The following is a 20286-nucleotide window of genomic DNA, read 5'->3' as shown; positions in this document are numbered from 1 at the left end:
AGCAGGGGGAGCTATTACTTGGTATAATTGTAGACTCCTTTAAGAGGATATCTTTATATGTGAATGTGGGCTGTGCTTTTGAAAATAATATTCACATTCACTGCTGACATTGCTGCTAAATAGTTGAAATGAATCCTCACTCATGATGCAGAAAAATGTAATGATATTCTGCATTACTCGTCTGTTGACTTGAGGATGTGAAAATCCAAGCAGCTCCAAATTCTTCCATTTCTCTCACCTTTCGTGCCGGTTGAGGTTGGTTACTTGTCAGCCAGACCTCTGCAGGAGTCAAAGCAGCTCAGGCCTCCACACAGGCAGACATATGCTGCCAGTGGCCATGCTTGCCTTATTGGATAAAAATAGCTGACAATGCACTGCTATGTGGAGCAGCAAAGAAAGAAGCATCACTGCTTCTCTATGGGCTGTGTGTCTTTAAGTGGGACACCTTTGAAGGAATCTTTGTTGTGAATGCTAAGAGACTAGCTGTAGGCACAGTGGCATAAAAACGAAGGCAAATATGAGAGAAACTAACGTCAGAGTCTTGGAGGTACTTGAGGCCTTCCTGCTATTTTTATTCCTCTGTATTCTTCCTTCATTTCTTCAGGGAAGACTGGACATATTCTGGCTATAAATTGGCTTTTTGTCAAAGTGCGCTGGGTTCATTTGTAATTCTAGTCTGTCAGCAGTTGTTTTAACAGACATGTTAATTTATCACCGCTGTAAAATCTTGTTAAGTGTTTATTAATCAGAGTGACCTGTGAAATTAAGGCTTTCATTGACATTCTAGTGTTTAACTCGTTTCAGTCGCGGGAGGAATTTTAACGAGATGTGTCACATAGTTCTCAGTTCAATAAAATATCAAATGTGTGAGACTGAAGCAGAGAGGCTGTGTATTAACATAGAAGGCTGATCTGTTAAGAAAGTGGGATAAAATCCTCACAGTGTCGTTAATCTCAGGGCTAACGCCAATGACTGGGACATGTTGTTAGCCATAAACTTCCTTTTGAAATTCCCTGAATATTTCGCCCAAGTTTGATAGATTTCAAACCTTGTGTGTTGTCCCTGTCCACCTAATGATGGTTCTTTCTTCCACTTTGTTAACATGAGTCTGAATCTACTTCTTGTTTTTATTTCAGACTCTAAATCCCAAATGGAACGAGGAATTCTACTTCAGAGTGAGTACACGTTTTGATCCTTCTCTGTGTCAGTCTTTCCAGAATCTTCCGCCATGATGGGGTCATACTGTAGCCTTCAACTCCAGTGTTAGTCGTACAGTTGTTAATCACCAGTTGTAGATTAACTGAGAGGTTTGCCTTGTGCCCCTCTGGAATCTTGAACAGGCCTTATGAGACCAAAGCCGAGTCACATGGGATTATTCATCTATGTTTACGTTAAGTTGTGCTGTCGCAACAACCCGTATTGAAGATAACCATCTTAAAAGAAAATAAAATGAAAATAAAAAACAAGCTTATGTCAAAAACCTGCACAATTTCGTTAAGTCTTATGTCTTGTAAAGATTCTGTTCTGTTTTTGGAATAGACCATCTTGAGTAGCGATGCACCAATATGAAAATTTTGGCCCATACTGAGATCCGATATTAATTGCTGTTTAAACTGATATTTACTGATTGTTGATTGATTGAAAAAATAAAAAAAACAATCTGAGTCAAGGTTATTTAGAGAGAAAGAGTGGCGCGATCGTGAGAAAAGAACGCCATAGAGAGGATCAAAGGATGGAGCGCCCAGAGATGAACGCGATCAAAAAAGTACATTTTGTCTGTTTTTTGGATCAAAAAGAGGAAAAGAGATGTAAAAGAAGAGGGTCCACTCTTCTCAGGTAGTTTTGATGTTTACATACAGGGTGTCCGTGGGGTCTTTAAAAGTATTAAAAGGTGATAAATCAGTTGTGGGAAAATAAAGGCCCTTAAAAAGTATTAAAAAGTCTTAATCCTAATGTTATGAGGTATTTAATTTTATTGGTATTCAAGCTTTGACTCCAAACGTATCCATGAATATTTATTTTCCTCCTTACGACTGTTACAAACTAATCTGACACGCCAGATAGACAGTTCCATATGTCCGCCACAGAAATAGTTCGTCTGGTTGGAAAATGTTTTCAGTGTCTGAATCTTCAAAAATAACCACACCTAATGATTGGACGATCATTCTGCTCGTCACACTCATCACAGACCAGCGTGAGGATCTAGAAAAAGCTTTAGCATCTCAAAGTATTTCTCTCTAGATCACAACAGTTTCTCTAGCCTCCTGAGAAAATTTCTCAGACTTTTGGTGACCTGGGATCTTGGATTTTTACGATTTAGAGAAAGCTATCCCCTGATCTCAGCTGTTTTGCAACAAATTTTCTTTGTCCTAATCACCTTTTTAATGGGATGAGATAAGGTATTTATCAATACAGTTTTGTAGCACTGTTGTTTCAGACTTAACAACAAAAAAAATTTGGGATTTTGTGAGGCGTGGGCTATACGTAGCGCTAGCAGCCCAACATATCCTTAGGCTAATGTGACAACAAACTCAGTTTGAACAGTAGTTTAGTTGCCGCCTGTATGTAGCGCTGATAGAAAGCAAATAAGACAATCTCAAGCACGTCCTATATTTTGACAATTAAATAAATTGTTTTTTTTCTGTAAGTTGGCCTTGAATAACTGCTGTTACTTTTTGTGGGAATGGGAATGTCAGTTAACCTGCTTTTAGTTTCATTTATTCTTTCAAGCTTTATTCTTTCTCATTTTACCTAATTTATGTTAAAATGCAAAGTACAACTGTAGTTTAGTAATAGTAGTAGTAGTAAAGATCGGTTGCTAACAACAGCTTAAAGTCGCGACAAGGTCTTAAAACTTTTTGAAAGGTTTTTAAAAAAGTTTTAAAAAGGTATTGAATTGAACCTCAGGATTTCAGCATATACCCTAGTTGTAGAAAACAATATTATTTGGGTCTTGCAAGATCGTTCAAGATGTTCTAAATGCAGATATGTAAAAAAAATGACCAACATCGGTCGATACCGATATTGATACAGATATATTGTGCGTCCCTAATTTTGAGCATTGTAGACAGATTCTGAGATTTCTACAACATATGGATATGATAGGGTTGAGAATCTGTGTATGTTTTGTATAAACATCTGGTATTGTTTATGTAAAAGACTCCAAAATTTAGTATTGTTCCAGCTACTGTATTTGGGAATAAATGTCGTTGTCATGTTGATCAGCTGTCTACTTAACATCTGTGTGTATGTGTGTTTGCATTGGCTTTGCAAACTCACAGGCTGATGCCTATCTATTTTTGTTGCCCACACAGGTGTGTCCACAGAATCACAGGCTACTCTTTGAGGTGTTTGATGAAAACAGATTGGTAAGATCCACATTATATAACCTCTTATCTTTCACTCCCTCTGTTTCTGTCACACATATTTTTTTGTCTGTATTATGTTTTGACAGCTTTCACCAGCAGTTGATTTATCAAGTTCTCATTCAGCTTTGTGCCTGTTTTTTAAATTCATTTTATTGCTTCTTTAAAATATTCAAATGTAGTATCATGATAAAATGTGATTTAAATCACTTTGATGTTTGTGGGCTTTTCAGGAATTATGGTTATGTCGAATTTATGCCAATGAAATCATGATGTTTCACCAATCTTTTAAAGACGTCTTAATGGATGTAATCTGCACCTTGTGTCCACACAATTATCATCTTGTTAACTTGCTGGCACCTTCCTAGATCTGCTATTTCAGGTTTTCATTGGCTAGACTCAATTAGAGTAAATCAAGCTAAACAAATCACTTTACACTCCATGGTAAACACTGTCAGTGTGTTCTGCTTTAAAGCCACAGTCCACCAACAACCACCACATTCTTTCTAAGTCAGATTTCTCAGATTTCCTCCACAGACGAGAACACTGGCTTTCTTGACTTGTGAAACCAAGCCCGTTCTAGGCCGTCAGTTGCTATGACAACTGGATTTAGTGTCTGCACAAAGTCAAGAGTTGCAGCAATTAAAAAGCAGCAGTGGGCCATGATAATAAATAACTCACTTTTTTGTATGAAACACCTCGTGCTATCTTCAGAGGAGGGAGAAGTAGTGTTGACATTATGGAGACTTTGTTCTGTTGAAGGCTCCTAGAGAATGACTGTGGGAGTAATATTTGTTTCTAATAGCTTCTCTGGAACTCTTGGGTCTCTTTGTGGAGTTGGATTTAAGATAAAACAAACAGCTGATTCAGGCCAATATTGTGCTGGTGTTTTTGGCTGGACAGGGAACACTCTGTCTGCTCCTCACAGCTACATGGCTCCTGTGAAAAAGAACCAACGTGGGAGGTTGAAGATTTGGGACTCAGGAGTGTCTTTCTATTTTGCAGGTTATTTAGTTTTATTGGTACTTTTATTGGTGTAGATCACGAGATAAGATGTTTTCTGTGCTGATAAAGTAAGCACTTACATACATGGACCTGTTGTGTGCATGCTTTTCAGGGAGGGAATCACTGGCGCTCAGCCAGCTAAATAAAAGGCAGCTGTAATTTTCCCCCGCAGTACAGTGCGAGCTCTCTGTTGTCATATAGAAGAGGATGACACAAGACAGCTTCAAGCCTCTGCCTCTCCTTATATGTCTGAGGAGGTTTCTGCCAAAGCAACCCCTCAGTTGTTGGACAGTATACCTTTGATGGGGCTTCTTTTCTTGCATCTAAAGTTAGCACAAAAGTAAGCACATATGTGTTTGGTAGATTGGATTTATGTGTTATAACAATGCTTCCTAAACTGAATGAGAGCCTTCTTACTTTTTGGGTTTTAAGCAGGAGGTGTCAGAAAAGTTACCATTACATATTGTTTGCTCGCTATGCTTATTATGTTATACTGTCTATCTTTTATATCCTCTCTGAAATTTTGTTTGTACTACTGCTTTTGCTACTGTAATCCTGTAAATCTCCCTGATGTTGGATGATTTAAGGAATTGTCTTATCTGAGGAACCTACATATTAACAGTGAAATCAGCTCTTTGGCATTGGTAGAGAAGATTTGGCAAATTTTTTACACATGCACTCTACATACCCTGCTCTGCTGCTCATCACACAAATGCATGTTCCTTACAAATGTGACCATTTAGAATAGAAATAAACAAGCTTTCCAATTAGGGATGGGTACCTTTCACATTTGAAGTGATACGGTACCGATGCCCTGGCAATTGGTACCGGCACTCACCGGTACCAATTTTCGGTACTTTTTTGTGTTTATGTGGTAAAAATATCAATTTTTAAAAAAATAAAACATATACCTTTTTTCAATGTGGCACATTTATTCTTCAATGTATAACCTTTTAATGCTGTGATTATGTCCAGCATGGAAAATCTCCTACTCTTCCACTCCCTCATTGTCATAAGGATGCATTTAGGTACCCAAACATGGTACCTTTTGATTTTACGTGAATCGATACCCGGTACTTTTGACAGAATTTGGTCGGTACCTATAAAAGTACCTTATTTGGTACCCATCCCTATTTCCAATAGTATAAGATCTATTGTTTCAACAAAGAAATAATCTACCCAACACAAATTTATTACTTTTTGGGCTAAGTTTATTGAATGATAGATTGAAAATGAAAGATTGTTTGAGGAATTCAATAGAACACATATTATATGATGGAAAATTAAAGACTCCATGTTAAAAAAAAATTGGCAGTAACACATTTGTAGTTGTATGTGCCCGTTTTATTGTGTAACTAGAGAAAATACTAGAGCTATGTATGTACCTGTCAGGAAACACAGAATGTAAAGAAGGAGGTTGAGCTGGATGACATTAAAGGGTAGCGCTTTGTTTGAAGCAGGCATGTTATGTCATTACACAGGCTGGGCTTGCTGCCATTGGACCACACATTGGCATTTTGTTTCTTTTATCCGGAACATTCTCCATAACATTTCACACACACATTTATTGACTGTGTGTGCCTAACACTGTGGGTAGTGTGTCATCACTAAGTTTAACAGCCTGCCAAGCCACAGCTCTACATTCTTTTTTTTCTCTTTCTGGATTGTTTCTGTGCCTCCAGTCAATATCGCCTGTCTCCTTGAAGCCCTCCAGTCCAGAATGGAGAACTATCACTGCTTTGTATTTGCCTTTTTTGTGGTGCACCATCCGTGGCTTTTTGACACAGATAAGGTGACTCATTGCTGGCAGAACCATAGGTCAAATCAGTCATGGCTGTTGAGACCAATTTTTGGATGATACAGCTCGTGATTAAAGGTCAAACTATGAGACAGGCTTTGACAGTTCTGTGTATTGAGGCGGTTCACCCTGACTTGAGGCAAAAGAAGCCCAAGATCTCCATTTAAATTTGCTGATCAGCGAATCACTGTACTGTACCCTTGTGCATGTACATTGCCTTTGCCTTGAACTGACCCAGATATTGCATTTCAAGTGCACAAGTGTCATGATTTGTTTGGCTACACTCAGCCGTGCAGTTCACAGCTGAGTTGTATCATAGGCATTTTTTTGGATGCAAACAGAGTGGCCTATAAAACCACCAGACAGATAAGTGTTTGGCTGTGTGTTGGAGCCAGTGTAGTCTATTCCAAAAGAATAAAAGGACTTGGATATCTTTCCCCTGAGAGGGCCATGCTCTTCGCCTTATCAAAGCTGCAATCTGTCAGATATCCTGCTCTTCCCTCTGCTGCTGCCTTTTCATTTTTTTCATGGTCCATTTTTAGTAACAACTTCCTTATCCTGCATTTTATGCCTTTGAGCTACAATAAGAAACCAGTCTCAATTTATCTAACAGATTTGCTGCATATTTATGGACTGTCAATCTTGACTTCATGTTGTGACAACCATTGTATCTGTTGAGGAACAACGTGGATGCCATTTTGCCTGTTTGTGTACAACAGATTTCACTCCTTTTGATTGATGTTTTCTTCTCGCCAGGGGCTTTGGTGAGTTTCCCAGCAACCACAGGAGTGTTACAGTAGAAGAACTCCCTGTTAGATTTGTTGAAATTTTCTTTGCATCCATGGTACTTAGGGCCTCAGATGCTCCACCAAAGAAAACCTGCTTTACTCCATACCTGCATATTGCCTCAGCACCAACTGTGCACAACAATAGCTCACCTCAAACAATTGCTGGTAAGTTAATGAGCAAAGAGAAGAATAAACTGTATTTGTCCACAAGTGGGACGTTTTCTTTGATTTCACAGAAACACAAAACATATCCCAGATACAGACGAGACGACACTCAAAGACAACAAATTGAGAAAGCATGATAAATGAATGTTTAGTCGGGAACTATCTGTGAGTTTTTGTTAACATTTTTGGTGGTTTGCGGCAGTCTGAAGTGCCCACCTCTCCTACACGTGAGAGACCAACAAGTGCCATATCATCAGCATATTTAAGAAGGCTCAGATCTGAGTCTTGGAGTCCAGACTCATTTGTATACACAGAAACTAGTGAAGGTGACAAATTGGTACCTTGAGATGCACCTGTTTTCAAAAAGAAGCATTCTTTGAACAAGAGTAGTGTCAAAGGTGGTTTCACACATGTTTGTTCATGTTTTTTAAGGAAGGGGTTTTAACATTTTTGCGTTTAAACACTCTTCTGGGCTCTAAAAGGATGCCTTACCCAACTTTAGAGTTCATTAAGGGGTAAATATCGTTCAAGGTACAGACTGTTGTGTTCAGATGAAGTTGTTAAAAGCTTTTACAAGAGCTTTACCTAGATAGATACTGCGTTACGCAAGTGTTGACTGATGGTTTAAACCAAGCAATCTTTGAAGACATAAATCTGAGGCGTATCGATGAACTGGTGTTAGGTCATACGAGTGGGTTGGATAACGGTGAGTAGTTTGTGTTTGGGGGGCCAGTTGGCACTTGATGGCGGCATGGGGTTGCAACAGGAGTCGCTGAAGCCATTTGTAGTCACATGACTGACAAGCCACCCACTGTCACCTCGGAAACCAGGAGCGCCAGCAGCTCTTATCCTATCATGTCAGGAATGCTGGCCGTCACCGGGCTCAGGCTATTTCTGCTGTCTGTCGCTAGTGCTAAGAGTCTGGCACACATGAATCTCTTTTTCTGCTCTTTCCCCCTTAACCTTCCTCTCTTTCGCCTGCACTCGGAGTGCGTAGAGCAAGTTGTCAGCTCTTTTGCAGCAGCAGTGGAGTTTTTGTGGTGTGACTTCTTTCCTCCACACAGTTTACTGAGGGAAGGAAAGTTGTGGACCAGACTGAGAGAGGGTGGGAGGGGGAAAGTGGAGGAGAAAAAAAGGGGGGGATCAGTCATCCAGCCAGCCAAAGGAGAGAAGTGGGCGACACTAAGAGAGTGAGACTGGAGCCAGAGGAGAGAACCAAACAGTCAGTCAGACAGAAAGTGAGAGAGAACGGGAGCTGTAGGACGTGAGGTGAAAATGGCACAGCGTCTGCGTTTGTACTTTGGCTCAGGCCGCAGCAACACAGCCCCAGAGATACTGGAAGGAGACCCTGGGGAGCAGCAGGAAGACGGTAACGTGGTCGCGGTGCTTTCTGCGCATCCACCTTCAGAAATGAGGCCTTCACGGGAGCCAGCTGCACAGCAAGTCCGACCAAACCAGTTCTGTTTGCGATCAGAGCCGTCGCTTAAACGCAGCTCCTCTATGTTTATACCCCAGCTCGCTGCCTACTCTGAGCCACGGCCAACCAAGAGTTCTTCCGTGCACATCTCTCTTCAGCGCTCAAATGGATCAAGTAATGGAGATACTCGTGGTGCTGCTGATGACGTCCCGCCACCCTGTTATACCCCTCCAGGACCAGCGCCTGCCTATACGGAAACGCTGCTCCAAGAAGATGTTCCTAGACATCCGCCCCCTCCGTACTCTGAACCAGATACATTGAACTCACAAACTTTTCTGACAGAACCAAACCTGCCCAAACGCAGGGTATTTAGTATCGGTTCCAACGGACATTGTGTGTATGGCAGAGGCCAGCCTGGAATCAGCGTTGGTGGATTTTGTATCCCAAGGAACTCTCAAGATGGTTCTGATGTTCCGCATTTCAGAATCCTTCCCTATGGCGGTACCGGCTGGTCTGTCCAGCAGCCCAGCCCGGACCAGTGCTCCCTCGTTAACAGTGGAACACAGAGACTAGTGTTTCAGCTCCAGCAAAACCAGAACCAGGATGGGAGCCAGGGCAGAGAGCAGGCTGCTCCATCCCAGGATGAATGCACAGATCTCGGCTTCTCCAGCTCAAGAGGAAGCCATGTGGTGCATTACCCCAGAATTCGAGTGGAGAGAAGACCGTCCAACCACACGCTGCTACTGGAGAATCAAGCTGGTGAAGAAAGCCAAACTGTAGAAGAAAACCAGACAGATGTAGAGACACCCAGAATCGAAGCCAGAAACAGACCCAATGGTTGCACTTTTAAAATCAGCAGGGATACTTCCAGACGGCAGCCACATTTCAAGATATATTTCTCTCCATGTGGAGCTGGCGAGCAGGAAGCCAGTCTTGGCAATGATTCGACGAGGAATAATCCCAAGGTAAACATTATTTGAAAAATTCAGTAGGACCTCTTGGTGGTTTGGTAGAAATGTAAATATCAAAACCACATTTCAAAATAAAACTGTTCAGCTTTTTCAAAGTCGAAATCGATATGTTAATTTAAGAGCGAAGAGTAAACTGTCACCCGTAGAGAGACCGTCTCACTCATGAATCAGTGAAACACACGACAGCTTTATGTAGTTTAGCTGGATGAAGGAAAGGAGTTTCTTCATACCATGAATATTACAAATGAGAACCTGGGTGATACTATGTGTATCACATTCAGTTTGAGCCATCATTTCACTCTACAAATCCAGCCCAGATGAGGAGACATCCATATGGTGCTGGAACAGAGTGGTGACATTTTGGGAAGTGAAAAGCACAGACATGGTTGCTGAGTTAAATCACACACACACATTGGCTTCTTTCACTTTGCAACCACAGGCATTTGAAATTTTTACACAACGGCCAATTCAGCCAGTCACGAAAGGAAGGCAGGAACAGGGTGAATGGATCATTTTCTCCCAGTGCACTTGTTGCCTTCTGTTTCACAGAAATGTGACACTTCAGTTTGGTAATACCCTCAGCTGCAGCCAGAGCTCTTTGAGAGTTGGCTGTTTCTATCTTTAGTCTGTTTCGAGTGTGGTTGTTGATTTTGAGAGCGGGCAGGCGGCATGTCTTCTTTGGCTCTGGGCTGGTATGGATCCATATCCTTGCAGCTGCTCCAAGAGTGATTAGAAACTAAGATGCTGGTACGTCCCAAAGTCTAACAAACTTACCAATATCTGTTTTCTTGAAAGCCTTACGTCTTTGGGTGTTCCTCTCCCTCCTCCTCCTCCTCTTCTACTTTTTTTTGCATTTCCTTGCACAAATACATTCCATGCATTATCTTTTCTCTTCCATTTTATATTACAACAGTCAACCAAGACTTAAGGTTGCAAACTATTTGAGGAGTCTCCTTGTGGTATCTCTTGAATAGTTTCTTTGAAACTGAATTTGAATCTTTGTATAACTTCAACGATTTAACACCAACAGTCTGGATATTCATAGCACCAAAGGCTTTGTGGTTATGACCCCTGAAAATGAAGTTATGTCTACTAACAACCATAGATATGCTGATTGATTGTGTACAATTTCAACTACTTCCCCCTAGAGTATGTTTTCACTTGTCTGATCATCTCACGACTCCTCAGATTGCCCTTGCAACCCCACAGGTGGTCCCTACCCACCAGGCAGGGAACCACTCTTCTGCACTAATGAATTACAGTGAATCAAGTTAAGAGTTGCCTCCAGCAATTCCTGCCAAACGGCTGTGCTATGCAGCTTTTTGTACTAGTTCATCTTTGTATTGTCTTGTGCACAACGGTCGACAATGGGACAGTGGTAGAGACCAAATGTTTCACAATATTCTACTGATTGACAGTCGCAATAATGTTGCAATAGTGTGACGAATTACACAGCAACATGCCAAGAGAGGCACGAGCAGTGCTAGCAGGTTAGCAAATGTCTTATGGGGAAGGAAAATAATTCACAATTTTTGTTAGATGTCAAAATAAAGCAGACACTTGAATTTAGGAAGTGACAATGGATAAGAAAACTTCAGAGATGCCTGTGACTTTGAGTGTCACCCCTGTCATTTATCAATGTTGGTTTGCTAATATAGACATTTCCCACTAAAGCAACCACAACCTTAATTTATTTTTAGTCATACTTCTGACAGCACTTAGGCCATACATGAATGCATTTTGCACATCTCTGTTCCTTTTTTAAGACACGTGGAGCTCTGTTACCCCAGGGAATCCTGTTTCTCACGCAACAAGGAAATCCTCATTTAGCCCATAATGACAGGTCTTCCCCAACTGGTAGCCTGGCGATGGAGTGCCCCTTTTTAAGCCCTGCATGGGATACTACGTGTCTGTATGTGTGTGTGCCCGTGTGCGCAGACAGCTATGCCACAGTGCCATGCCCCTGTTTGGCGCCCCAACTTGCCATTCACAAAGAGCTCTCCCAGGCCACCGGGTTTGCTATATTTACCTGCGATGCATGTTCGGGGGAGCTCTCCTTTTATTTTGGTCCACTAGCATGTGAGAGGGATTCATATTGCTATTGTGATAAAGGGCTTTCTCTGTCAACTCTGAACTCTCAGGGTTGCATGGCATTGTAATTCAGATGTGTCAGCACGGCGTCTGTTGAGTAGGTGTGACAACCTTTTCACTCTTTACTGCCAGTCTGGACATGTTCCAGGTCGCTCCATATCATAAACTCTCACTCTGTTACCACTTTGTCCCATAGATTCATGGCTGTCGAGCTCAGTCAACACTCAATATTATTGCTTTATCATCCATCTATATCTCAAAGGATTGGTTTACTGAAATAACAAACTTTTATTATGATCACATTTTGGTTGTTGGAGGTTAAAGTTCACATATTTGTGAGCCTAACTGCTTTGCAGCAGTGTATAATTTATCATTTTATACGCTCAAAGAATGATAATAAATACAATCTTTCCTTACCCTACTGTCTGGTCTTAGGGCGGACTAAGAATCACATGCTTTCCTACCTAAGAGAAACTTAGTTGTTCTTTGGTTTGTCTCCTGTAAACTCTTGTGATTTGCCTTCTTCTGATGTTGTGATTGTCTTTTAAGTACTTTTTGGACAGATAAATCCTGAATCTCAACCATAGACACCTCATTGTTCGGTCAGGAAGACTGGTAGCACAAGTGCCACATAAAAAGTAGTAATGTTTTCCAAAAGCTTGACAAGGTCTTAGGATTTTCAAAGAGAAGAAGTTATTTTTATGTCTTACATTTTCAAGCCTTTATGCACCAAATCTTTTGGATCTGATGTCTTGCAGAATTAAGAATGGATACCTTTTACATTTGAAATGATACAGAACCAATGCCTGGTACCTGGCAATTGGTATTGGTACTCAGCGGTACCAATTTATGGAACTTTTATGTGTTTCAATGTGGTAATAAATATTAATTTGTTCAAATTAAAATCTCAAAGTCTTTCAATTTAACATTTTTATTCTCAGTATATAAACTTGCAATGCTGTGTCCATGTTCAGCACTTCACCTCACAGTCACAAGGATGCCTTTAGGTACCGAAACATTGGCACTGTTTGATTTTACGTAAATCGGTACTAGGTACCACAGATAGAATTCGGTCAGTACCTGTAAAAGTACCTAATTTGATACCCATTCCTTAGCTGAGTTGCAGGATAACATATAGTAAGCTGGTGTATATATCAGCTTGTTAAGCTTACATAGCGATAAGGACCCTGACACAAACTGTATTGATTTAAAAATGATTTATAGACTAAAAAAATTCACTTGGCTCAAAGAGTAAAGCATTTTGTGTTTGATAGGTTATTTTGTTGTAACAATGCTCATTGGGAATAAATCCTATCCTGTTAGAAAGCCTGTTTAATTCCTTTTTTTAAATGGTGCCACATTTGTATGCATTTGTGGGATGAGCAGCAGATCACAGTAGGTGTGTTGTGTCCATGAAAAATTAGCCAAATCCACCCTAATGCCAGATTCCAAGATTGGTGGTGCTCCCGCTACAACAGTTTCTTCTTATCAGCCAACTGGCGACCAAACTAACATCCAACATAATGTTTTAATTGAGGGTCAAGTCTATCGTCAACTGATTGTAAATAATGAATCTATGTATGATTTGATATGATGTGCAGATTTCAATGTCCTTGGCTATACTTGGCTGTTAAGTAATAAAACATTGAGTCATTGGGTTTTGACCTATCAGGATGAATTATAATCAGGTAATAGGTGATCAAAACATACATCCCAAACTTTTCTGCAGACAGCGGGGGAGCATAAGAAAGTTTCATTGCGGTTATTCTGGGTAATTATTTGTTACATTTACAAGCTTCATATCCTCCTCTTGGTCCCTCCTTCTTCTCTTGTTGGTTAGTAACAACCTTCCTCTCTGAGTGTAACCTGGCCCTGAGAGGCAGCTGCAGGCTCAACTGTGACCCTTTGATGACTCTGCAATTATATCCCCCTGCACACACATACCCACAGCCTAAAATGCTTGTTATTGTCACAGCATGAGAAACACAGCCATGTGTCTCATGGGATAGTCTCATGACCCTGAATGTTTAAGATGGTCACAAACTACAGTGACACTTTTATTATTCATTTATTTTAAACAAGTTCAAGCTTTGTGATTTATTTACACAGGATGGATTGGCTGAAGTATCTGTCTGGACTTTATGTATAACTTTCCAGACAAAATGCAGTATCTCACATATCTGTCATTTTAAACTCATCAAATTGTTGTTGCTTTTAGTTCATTTTAGCATAAAGCTCTTGTGTGGTGTTTAAGCACCATGGGAATTGTCTAGTTCATTTGGAAAACAATGTTTATAACAACACTAACTCTCAGATAAGTGGCTTTGACTTTTATGACACAACACTTTTAAAACTGTGAGTGAGTTGAGCCAATTTGTGTGAGCCGGATAAGAATGAGAAGAGAGAAGATAAATTCAATGTGTTTTTACTTGGATTAGTAGCTCAGTGTTTCTTTGTGACTCATTTGTAACCTTTGTTGAACTTCAGGTTGATTTGTTGCTCCTTGAATATGGCTTTACTTTGTCTCTGTTAAAGGAATAAACTTTTTTTTTTTTACATTAGTTTTATATCACTTATCACTCTGCAGACTATTTTCAGTGGGAGTAAAAACTCTCAAAGTAATTTTTTCAACAACTCTTTCCTCAGTGTCTTGTCTTTTGCCCAAAATTAGAAGTAGAACCATGATATTTGGATTTATTGTCAAAGAAAGTGAATCTAAATGAATGGGTTTTTTTTAACTACCAATGTGTATTGTGTCACCAGACTTCCACCATACAAGGGTCGGTGACAGAATCAGCTGTTTGGCACTGACAGAGAAGAATTGGCAAATTTTCCATAGGCCCAACCCACAAACTCAGCTCTGCTGCTCATTCCAAAAAAGCACATTTCTCATAAATATGGAAGCATTTGAAAAGGAAATAAAGAGGCCTTTTTAGCAGTTTAAGATTTATTAATAAGAAGCATTGTTACGACAAAGAAATTATCTACCAAACACAAATTGCTTTACTTTTTGTGCAAAGCGTTTGCGGAACCTTTCTTCAGGTGATATAAAGTGCAGATTTATCATTATCGTGACACAAGTATTCGCCAGAAAACATCAAGAGTTTATCCTGAAAAGAGTTATTTTATGTGAAAGGCATGCTTTCTATCAACATAGTGACAAGCTAGAAAAGCTGTGCTTTAAATTGTTTGGATTCAGTCAGAAAAAGCTCCAGCTCTGCCAGTTTGAGATCCTTACTGCTGTCAGTTTAGTGTGAAATACTGCTTGTTGGGTTATTTCGGGTTTGGGATGTACATGTTAAAAACACAGGTGTTATGTAAAACATGAAGACCAGCAACTGTGTATAACAGTTAAACTGTAGTCTTTTAAATGGGGATGCCCCGATATGAAAAGTTTGGCTGATACCGATATCTGATATTGATATAACTGTTATGGCTGATAAACATATTTACCGATATCAATATTGGTTAAGAAAAAAAAAACACTGAGAGAAGAAAGACATATAAGAAGAGGGTCCACTCTTCTTGGGTATTTTTGGTGTTTATATAGTCATAGAAAACTATAATTTGGATCTTGAAAGATCGTTCAAGATGCTCTGAAAATGGCTGGCAGCCAATGAGTAAATTTCGGCCCACATTTACACATCGGTCGATGCCGATATGTAAAATAAATGACCAACATTGGTCGATACCGTTATTAATACTGATATATTGTGCATCTGCAACTGTTAAAATTTGTGTTTATTGTGCTTTGTATCTGTATATAAAAAATCAGTAACTCTGAAGGTCACTGAATCAACTCATGTAAATTGAACAAAAATGAAATGCACCCTGTTACTCCTCATAGCTGTGAGGTTTTAGCTAATTTTTTCAACACATGAGACCCAAATCTGACACAACCTGCTGCTTACTCTTAACTGAAATGAAAAGTATCACAGGTTGTCTCCACGCAGCCTTTTCCTGTCAAACTCATGTCTACAAACAAGCATCACTGTCAGATATTGCCAGCTGTCTTAATCAGTTGTGTCCCACACACAGGCTTCTTCCAAGAATGGCCTTTTCCATGTGGCACAGGTAATCACTGCTCCCAGTGTGGGCTGCTGCTGTGCCCAATCCAACACCAATTCACTCTCCCTTTTTTTCCTCTCAGACTTTATTAATTATCACGCAGGGTGGACAAATCTACGGGCTTCTTGAATATGACAAAAGCAAACCTTCCCTGGTTCTCCTCCTTCCTTCTCTCTCCTTCTGTGTGGCTGACTTGGCTTCAATCTGGTGGCAGTGGATGTTATTTTTCCTTGCTGGGTTCACGGGTTCTTCTCCTCCAGAACGATACAACAGGCCTGTTCATAAATAAAACCCTGGATGGAATTTTCTGATTTAATTGTGGAAATCTGTGCTGATTGGCTGTAAAAATAAAAACGCAACAGAGCTAATTTGGAATGTTAAATTCTGCTATTTTTAAATTACTTGATGGCACTACGCACATTTATGTTCATAAAAAGGTCTAGAGGTCATTTCTGAATGGGCCTGTCTTCAAAAACAAATCTCTCACTCTGTCAGACGAACAGACACAGCGTGCTGCAGGACTTTGTGGTACTTTATGTAATTCACATTGTGTTTTTTCCTTCTCTCCCTCCCTGCTGGAAATTTGGGTTTTCCCCCAGATGCTCTCAAAAATCTGCTACTTTTAAAATAAGCTGCTGAGGGTGACCTTGTTTTTCTTTTATAGACCAGAGATGATTTCCTGGGCCAGGTTGACGTTCCGCTCAGCCATTTGCCGGTAAGTTATTTGCATCTGTGTGTGTGTGTGTGTGTGGGGCAGAGCGGTCTGTTATAACTCTGTTTTGAATACTCAGCTGTTTCTTATCTTCTACGCCCTGCCTGATTAACCTCTGTGAAAGTCAGGCAAAGAACCAGCGTGTTTGTGTCTGTCTGTCTGCCTCACAGTGTGAGAAAGTGCTACCCACACTCGTAGTTGTTTTGATCAAACAGCTCAACCCCTGTTCAACTTGGGAGGCCGGCCGGCTGTCTGAGATGTAAACAGAGGTGACTGTCCTGAAGGCGTGCGACCCTCAGAACTAGTGGAAACAGCTCCACTTCACATATTCACACACTCACACGTATTTGCTTGGAAACTAAAAATTCCTGGAAGATATCGAGAGAACTGGTTTGTGTTCTCCTTGGCTGTTTTTACAGTTAAAGGTTGATAAAGGTAAACAGCAGCTTAAAATAAAACAAATAGACATAGAAACCTGTCTGAGGCAGCTGCCTCTCAGCTCAGTTCAGAGCCGTCAGGCTGGTTGTGACTCTCTGAAGTGCTGTCGAAGTTGTAAACCTTAAAAGCACAGCAGAAGAAGGTGTCGGGGTTAATTATTAATGTCCCTTTTGGCTCCCTTGGCTCCAGAAGTTCTACAGTAGATAAAAAGCCACAGCTGAGTCATGTTGGAAGGCGAAGCCAGCAATAGATTTAATTTAGCCATTGAACAAATTGAGCTGGCACCAATGAGCCTCTCCACTGCTCGTGTTGATGTCGATTTCTGCCTTTAATGTGGGTTTGAGTTTGATTCATCGGTTTTATGTCTGACTACATTTTGTAGGAATTGCAGTCGTATTCATAGTTACTGGACACAAGTTGAGTCATCATCTTCCTTCTCTTTAAGCTTTTCCTTGGTAGTCAGCTGGTATATTTTCAGGCCAACACTTCTGACTCATTTACAATTTTATTCACCTTATGGAAGCAAAAAGAGTTGAACTTTCAGACATATTGTGAAGGCAAAAATAGTCTCTTCTGATCTCTGCAGAGGAATGCACCTTTCAGCAGGTTTAACATCAGTATCAGGCAATATTTGCCTTGTTGAAAGACATCAGCCCATTGGCAAATAGTATGCCATTTCTTATCAGGTGCTTCCACCTGTTAGACAAATTCTGATTTGTCTTCTTGACCACGTAAATCCCTGGCATTATTGCATAATCTCTGCAAGAGTGACTGTTTGTTAGCTGTATTCTAGTGAAGAAGTACAAGAAAGGACAACTAGAAACTATTGAGACTTCAAATCTCATAGCTCATTTATAGGGATGCACGATATTGGATTTTTGCCGATATCCGATATGCCGATATATCGGAACCCCTTTTGGCCGATACCGATAATCACAAGTTTGTTTTTTTCACTGTATAGAAAGCTAAGTCTATCCTGTACTGGAATTTATATGTTACTCTTATTGTGACGGTCTTATTTGTTTAAGAAACACACATAAAACAAGACAAAAAAACATTTGATTTTACCATAAATAAGAAATGTATTATTTTTTCAAACTCAAGACATTCAGTATTGAAATACAGAAAAAATAATTTCTCTAGATCACATGAACTTTAAATGTACAATGCATTTTTAAACATAACCAAGTTGCATTTGATTATTTTAGAGCTACTGTAACAACCTGGTGACAGACACAGAGCTCTGCGGTGCAAATAAATGAAGTGCTACATTTTATTTAAGGAGCTTATTTTTCAGATGAAAAATAATAATAATCCTAACTGAATAGCACCTTATCGGCTGTTCTTATCGGCAGAAATTTTCATATCTGCTGATACCGATAAACATGTTTTTAAGCTTTTATCAGCCGATACCGATATTGTGATGATAATATCCTGCATCCCTACTCATTTCAAATACAGGCATACATATGGTAAAGAATTACAAGTTAAGTCATCATCACACAAACCAAACTGATATGTCTATGTAGTCAGCAGATAACTTTTATCACTTAAAACCCAGATGTGAAATTGGCATTTATGGTGTACAACATGCCTCATCATTATGACTTTAAGGGAATTTAAGAAGCAGAATAATTAATGTATAGCTCTTATTAGCTAATTACTGATTGAATTAGCCCTCTCATTGCATTGTCCCTCCGGTGTAAAAGCTGTTCACAGGTCACTGAGAAAAACAAGCTCACATCAACTGTCACTTCTTTAATTTGTTGTGTTACTCTTTTTGTTCATCAAAAGATCTGGGCTTCAACACCTTTCTTTTGATGAAAGGAAAGTAAACAGATTAGCAAACCTGGAGAGACCGTGAAATGACCTGTAGATCGAGCAAAACCAGAACCCAGCCTGTCAGCTATACGCGGCTTAACCAATAGACTGAGCCCGCACCCTGTGACTTCCCTTTTCCCCTCATTAAATTTCACTCGGTATTACTGAAATTATTCAGACCTTAAAACTCCACTCTTTTCCAATGGGTCATGTATAGCACCTTATGTAAGGGATGCACAGTATAGTGAGGATGTGGTAAAGCAGAATGGGTTTCCAGCAGGGTGAACAGGATCCTGATATAACCAGTAGGACCCCAGTGTACTCCAAACTCTGGATTTTTAAACATCAGCAGAAAATCTTCCTCATTCTTGAAAACTTGTAGCTTCCCAATTTTGTCAAGCCAGATGTTTATCTAAGCCTGGATCTGCCCAAGGTCTTTGCCTGTTAAAAGGAATTTGTTTCTCACCACTTTTTAATCAGAATCAGAGAAGACGAATGTTGAGGATTTATCAAACCAAGTCAGTCACAGCTGTGTGTCTTGTTATTGCAGACAGGGGGGTCAAATGATAACACTGTGGGTCCACCCCTGAAGTTCCTGGAAATTTTGAAAGTGCAAAGGTGAATGTTGGCCCTAGTTCTTGTGGTTGAAAAGTACACACTTCCTCAGGGGAAAAAAAAACAACCTCTACATGCTAAATGCTGCAAATCACTCTCCTGTAGTTGATTAAGATGATACAAGACTTCTCATCCTGTCTTGTGGTTCAGTTTTGGTATATAATATAACATAGGTTAAACATGTTATCGTAAAGTGTCTTGGAAAAGGGATTCTGGGTTATATAAATAAAATTGATTGTTTGATCGTTGCAGCACTGCCCTTATCAGTCTCAGAAAAGACAAGCTACATGACATCCTTAACTGTAATACAGATTCATTTTACATCAATTGTTCTTTTTCCTTCCATATAAATACATTCAACAACAAATTCAACTTGAATATGGCACCTAAAGGCTATGGTACTGATACTTTCAGAGCAGTTTGTGGAGAGAAACCAGTTTGGACTGGTTTGCCCCTGTTAAAGAGCAGTAGGAGGTTTCACTGAATTTCAAAAGACCTTCCTGCTGTTCAAAATGTAACAGGAGAGGCTCACTGTTGCATAATGATCCTGAGATGGCTGTGCGGAGACGAGCGTTGAAACTCATGACTCTGATGTTTAGATCTTGTCTAACATGTGCCTGTTGTGTGATTAATTGATCCGTGTCAACAAATGTCTCCTCTCAATGTGCAGACGGAAGACCCGGCCATGGAGCGGCCCTACACGTTCAAAGACTTCCTCCTGCGGCCTCGAAGGTCAGTCTTTACCCGATACGATGAACTGGATGTGAAAAGTAAACACTTAAACTTGAGATCAGACATTCAGATCCTGAGATCACATCAAGCAGAACAGACATGGCTCACGGTAACTCGTCATTTTGAACCTGATGAGCACTGATGTGTTTCCAGAGAGCAGAAAGTTCATGTGACGGTCAGTTGAACACTGAACCTGAAAAACCATCTGGCCCTAATAGCCAGTTTGGAAACTCTCCTGCATGTCTAAGCCTTACAAGGGGTCCTGATTGTGAAGCCACCTGGTTTTGTTTGCAGTTTCTT

At 40.1% G+C, this 20286-nt stretch overlaps 2 protein-coding genes across 7 annotated transcripts in view; both read left to right on the top strand.

The window, feature by feature from the left end:
* LOC141805086 (E3 ubiquitin-protein ligase NEDD4-like) overlaps positions 1 to 20286 on the top strand; it is a 58799-nt gene that overhangs the window by 11974 nt on the left and 26539 nt on the right. For 3 of the 6 annotated variants that reach the window (XM_074689797.1, XM_074689800.1, XM_074689799.1), the window contains exons 4-8: positions 1137 to 1175; positions 3315 to 3368; positions 15639 to 15674; positions 16333 to 16383; positions 19925 to 19986. In XM_074689797.1, coding sequence (XP_074545898.1) covers positions 1137 to 1175; positions 3315 to 3368; positions 15639 to 15674; positions 16333 to 16383; positions 19925 to 19986 — 242 coding nt within the window. The remainder of the gene's footprint in view (positions 1 to 1136; positions 1176 to 3314; positions 3369 to 15638; positions 15675 to 16332; positions 16384 to 19924; positions 19987 to 20286) is intronic. The other 3 variants (XM_074689802.1, XM_074689801.1, XM_074689803.1) reach the window with 1 other exon arrangement.
* LOC141805733 (uncharacterized) lies at positions 8333 to 10784 on the top strand. The gene is made up of 2 exons (XM_074690922.1): positions 8333 to 9503; positions 10698 to 10784. Exons 1-2 carry the CDS (start codon positions 8397 to 8399, stop codon positions 10782 to 10784), a joined length of 1194 nt encoding a protein of 397 aa, XP_074547023.1. The 5' UTR covers positions 8333 to 8396.

The sequence above is a fragment of the Halichoeres trimaculatus genome, unplaced genomic scaffold (assembly GCF_033239565.1).
Source record: "Halichoeres trimaculatus isolate MK-OKI-2021-1 unplaced genomic scaffold, fHalTri1.1 fHalTri1_scaffold_16, whole genome shotgun sequence".
NCBI classification, from domain to species: Eukaryota; Metazoa; Chordata; class Actinopteri; order Labriformes; family Labridae; genus Halichoeres; species Halichoeres trimaculatus.
Note: the sequence above shows the minus strand (reverse complement) of the source record. Positions and strands in the feature narration are given on the sequence as shown.

Excerpts from the sequence above, each read along its gene's own strand:
- LOC141805733 (XM_074690922.1), top strand. The coding sequence starts at position 8,397 with ATGGCACAGCGTCTGCGTTTGTACTTTGGCTCAGGCCGCAGCAACACA. Across the intron at positions 9,504-10,697 it reads CGACGAGGAATAATCCCAAG|ATTGCCCTTGCAACCCCACA; the intron begins GTAAACATTATT and ends ACGACTCCTCAG.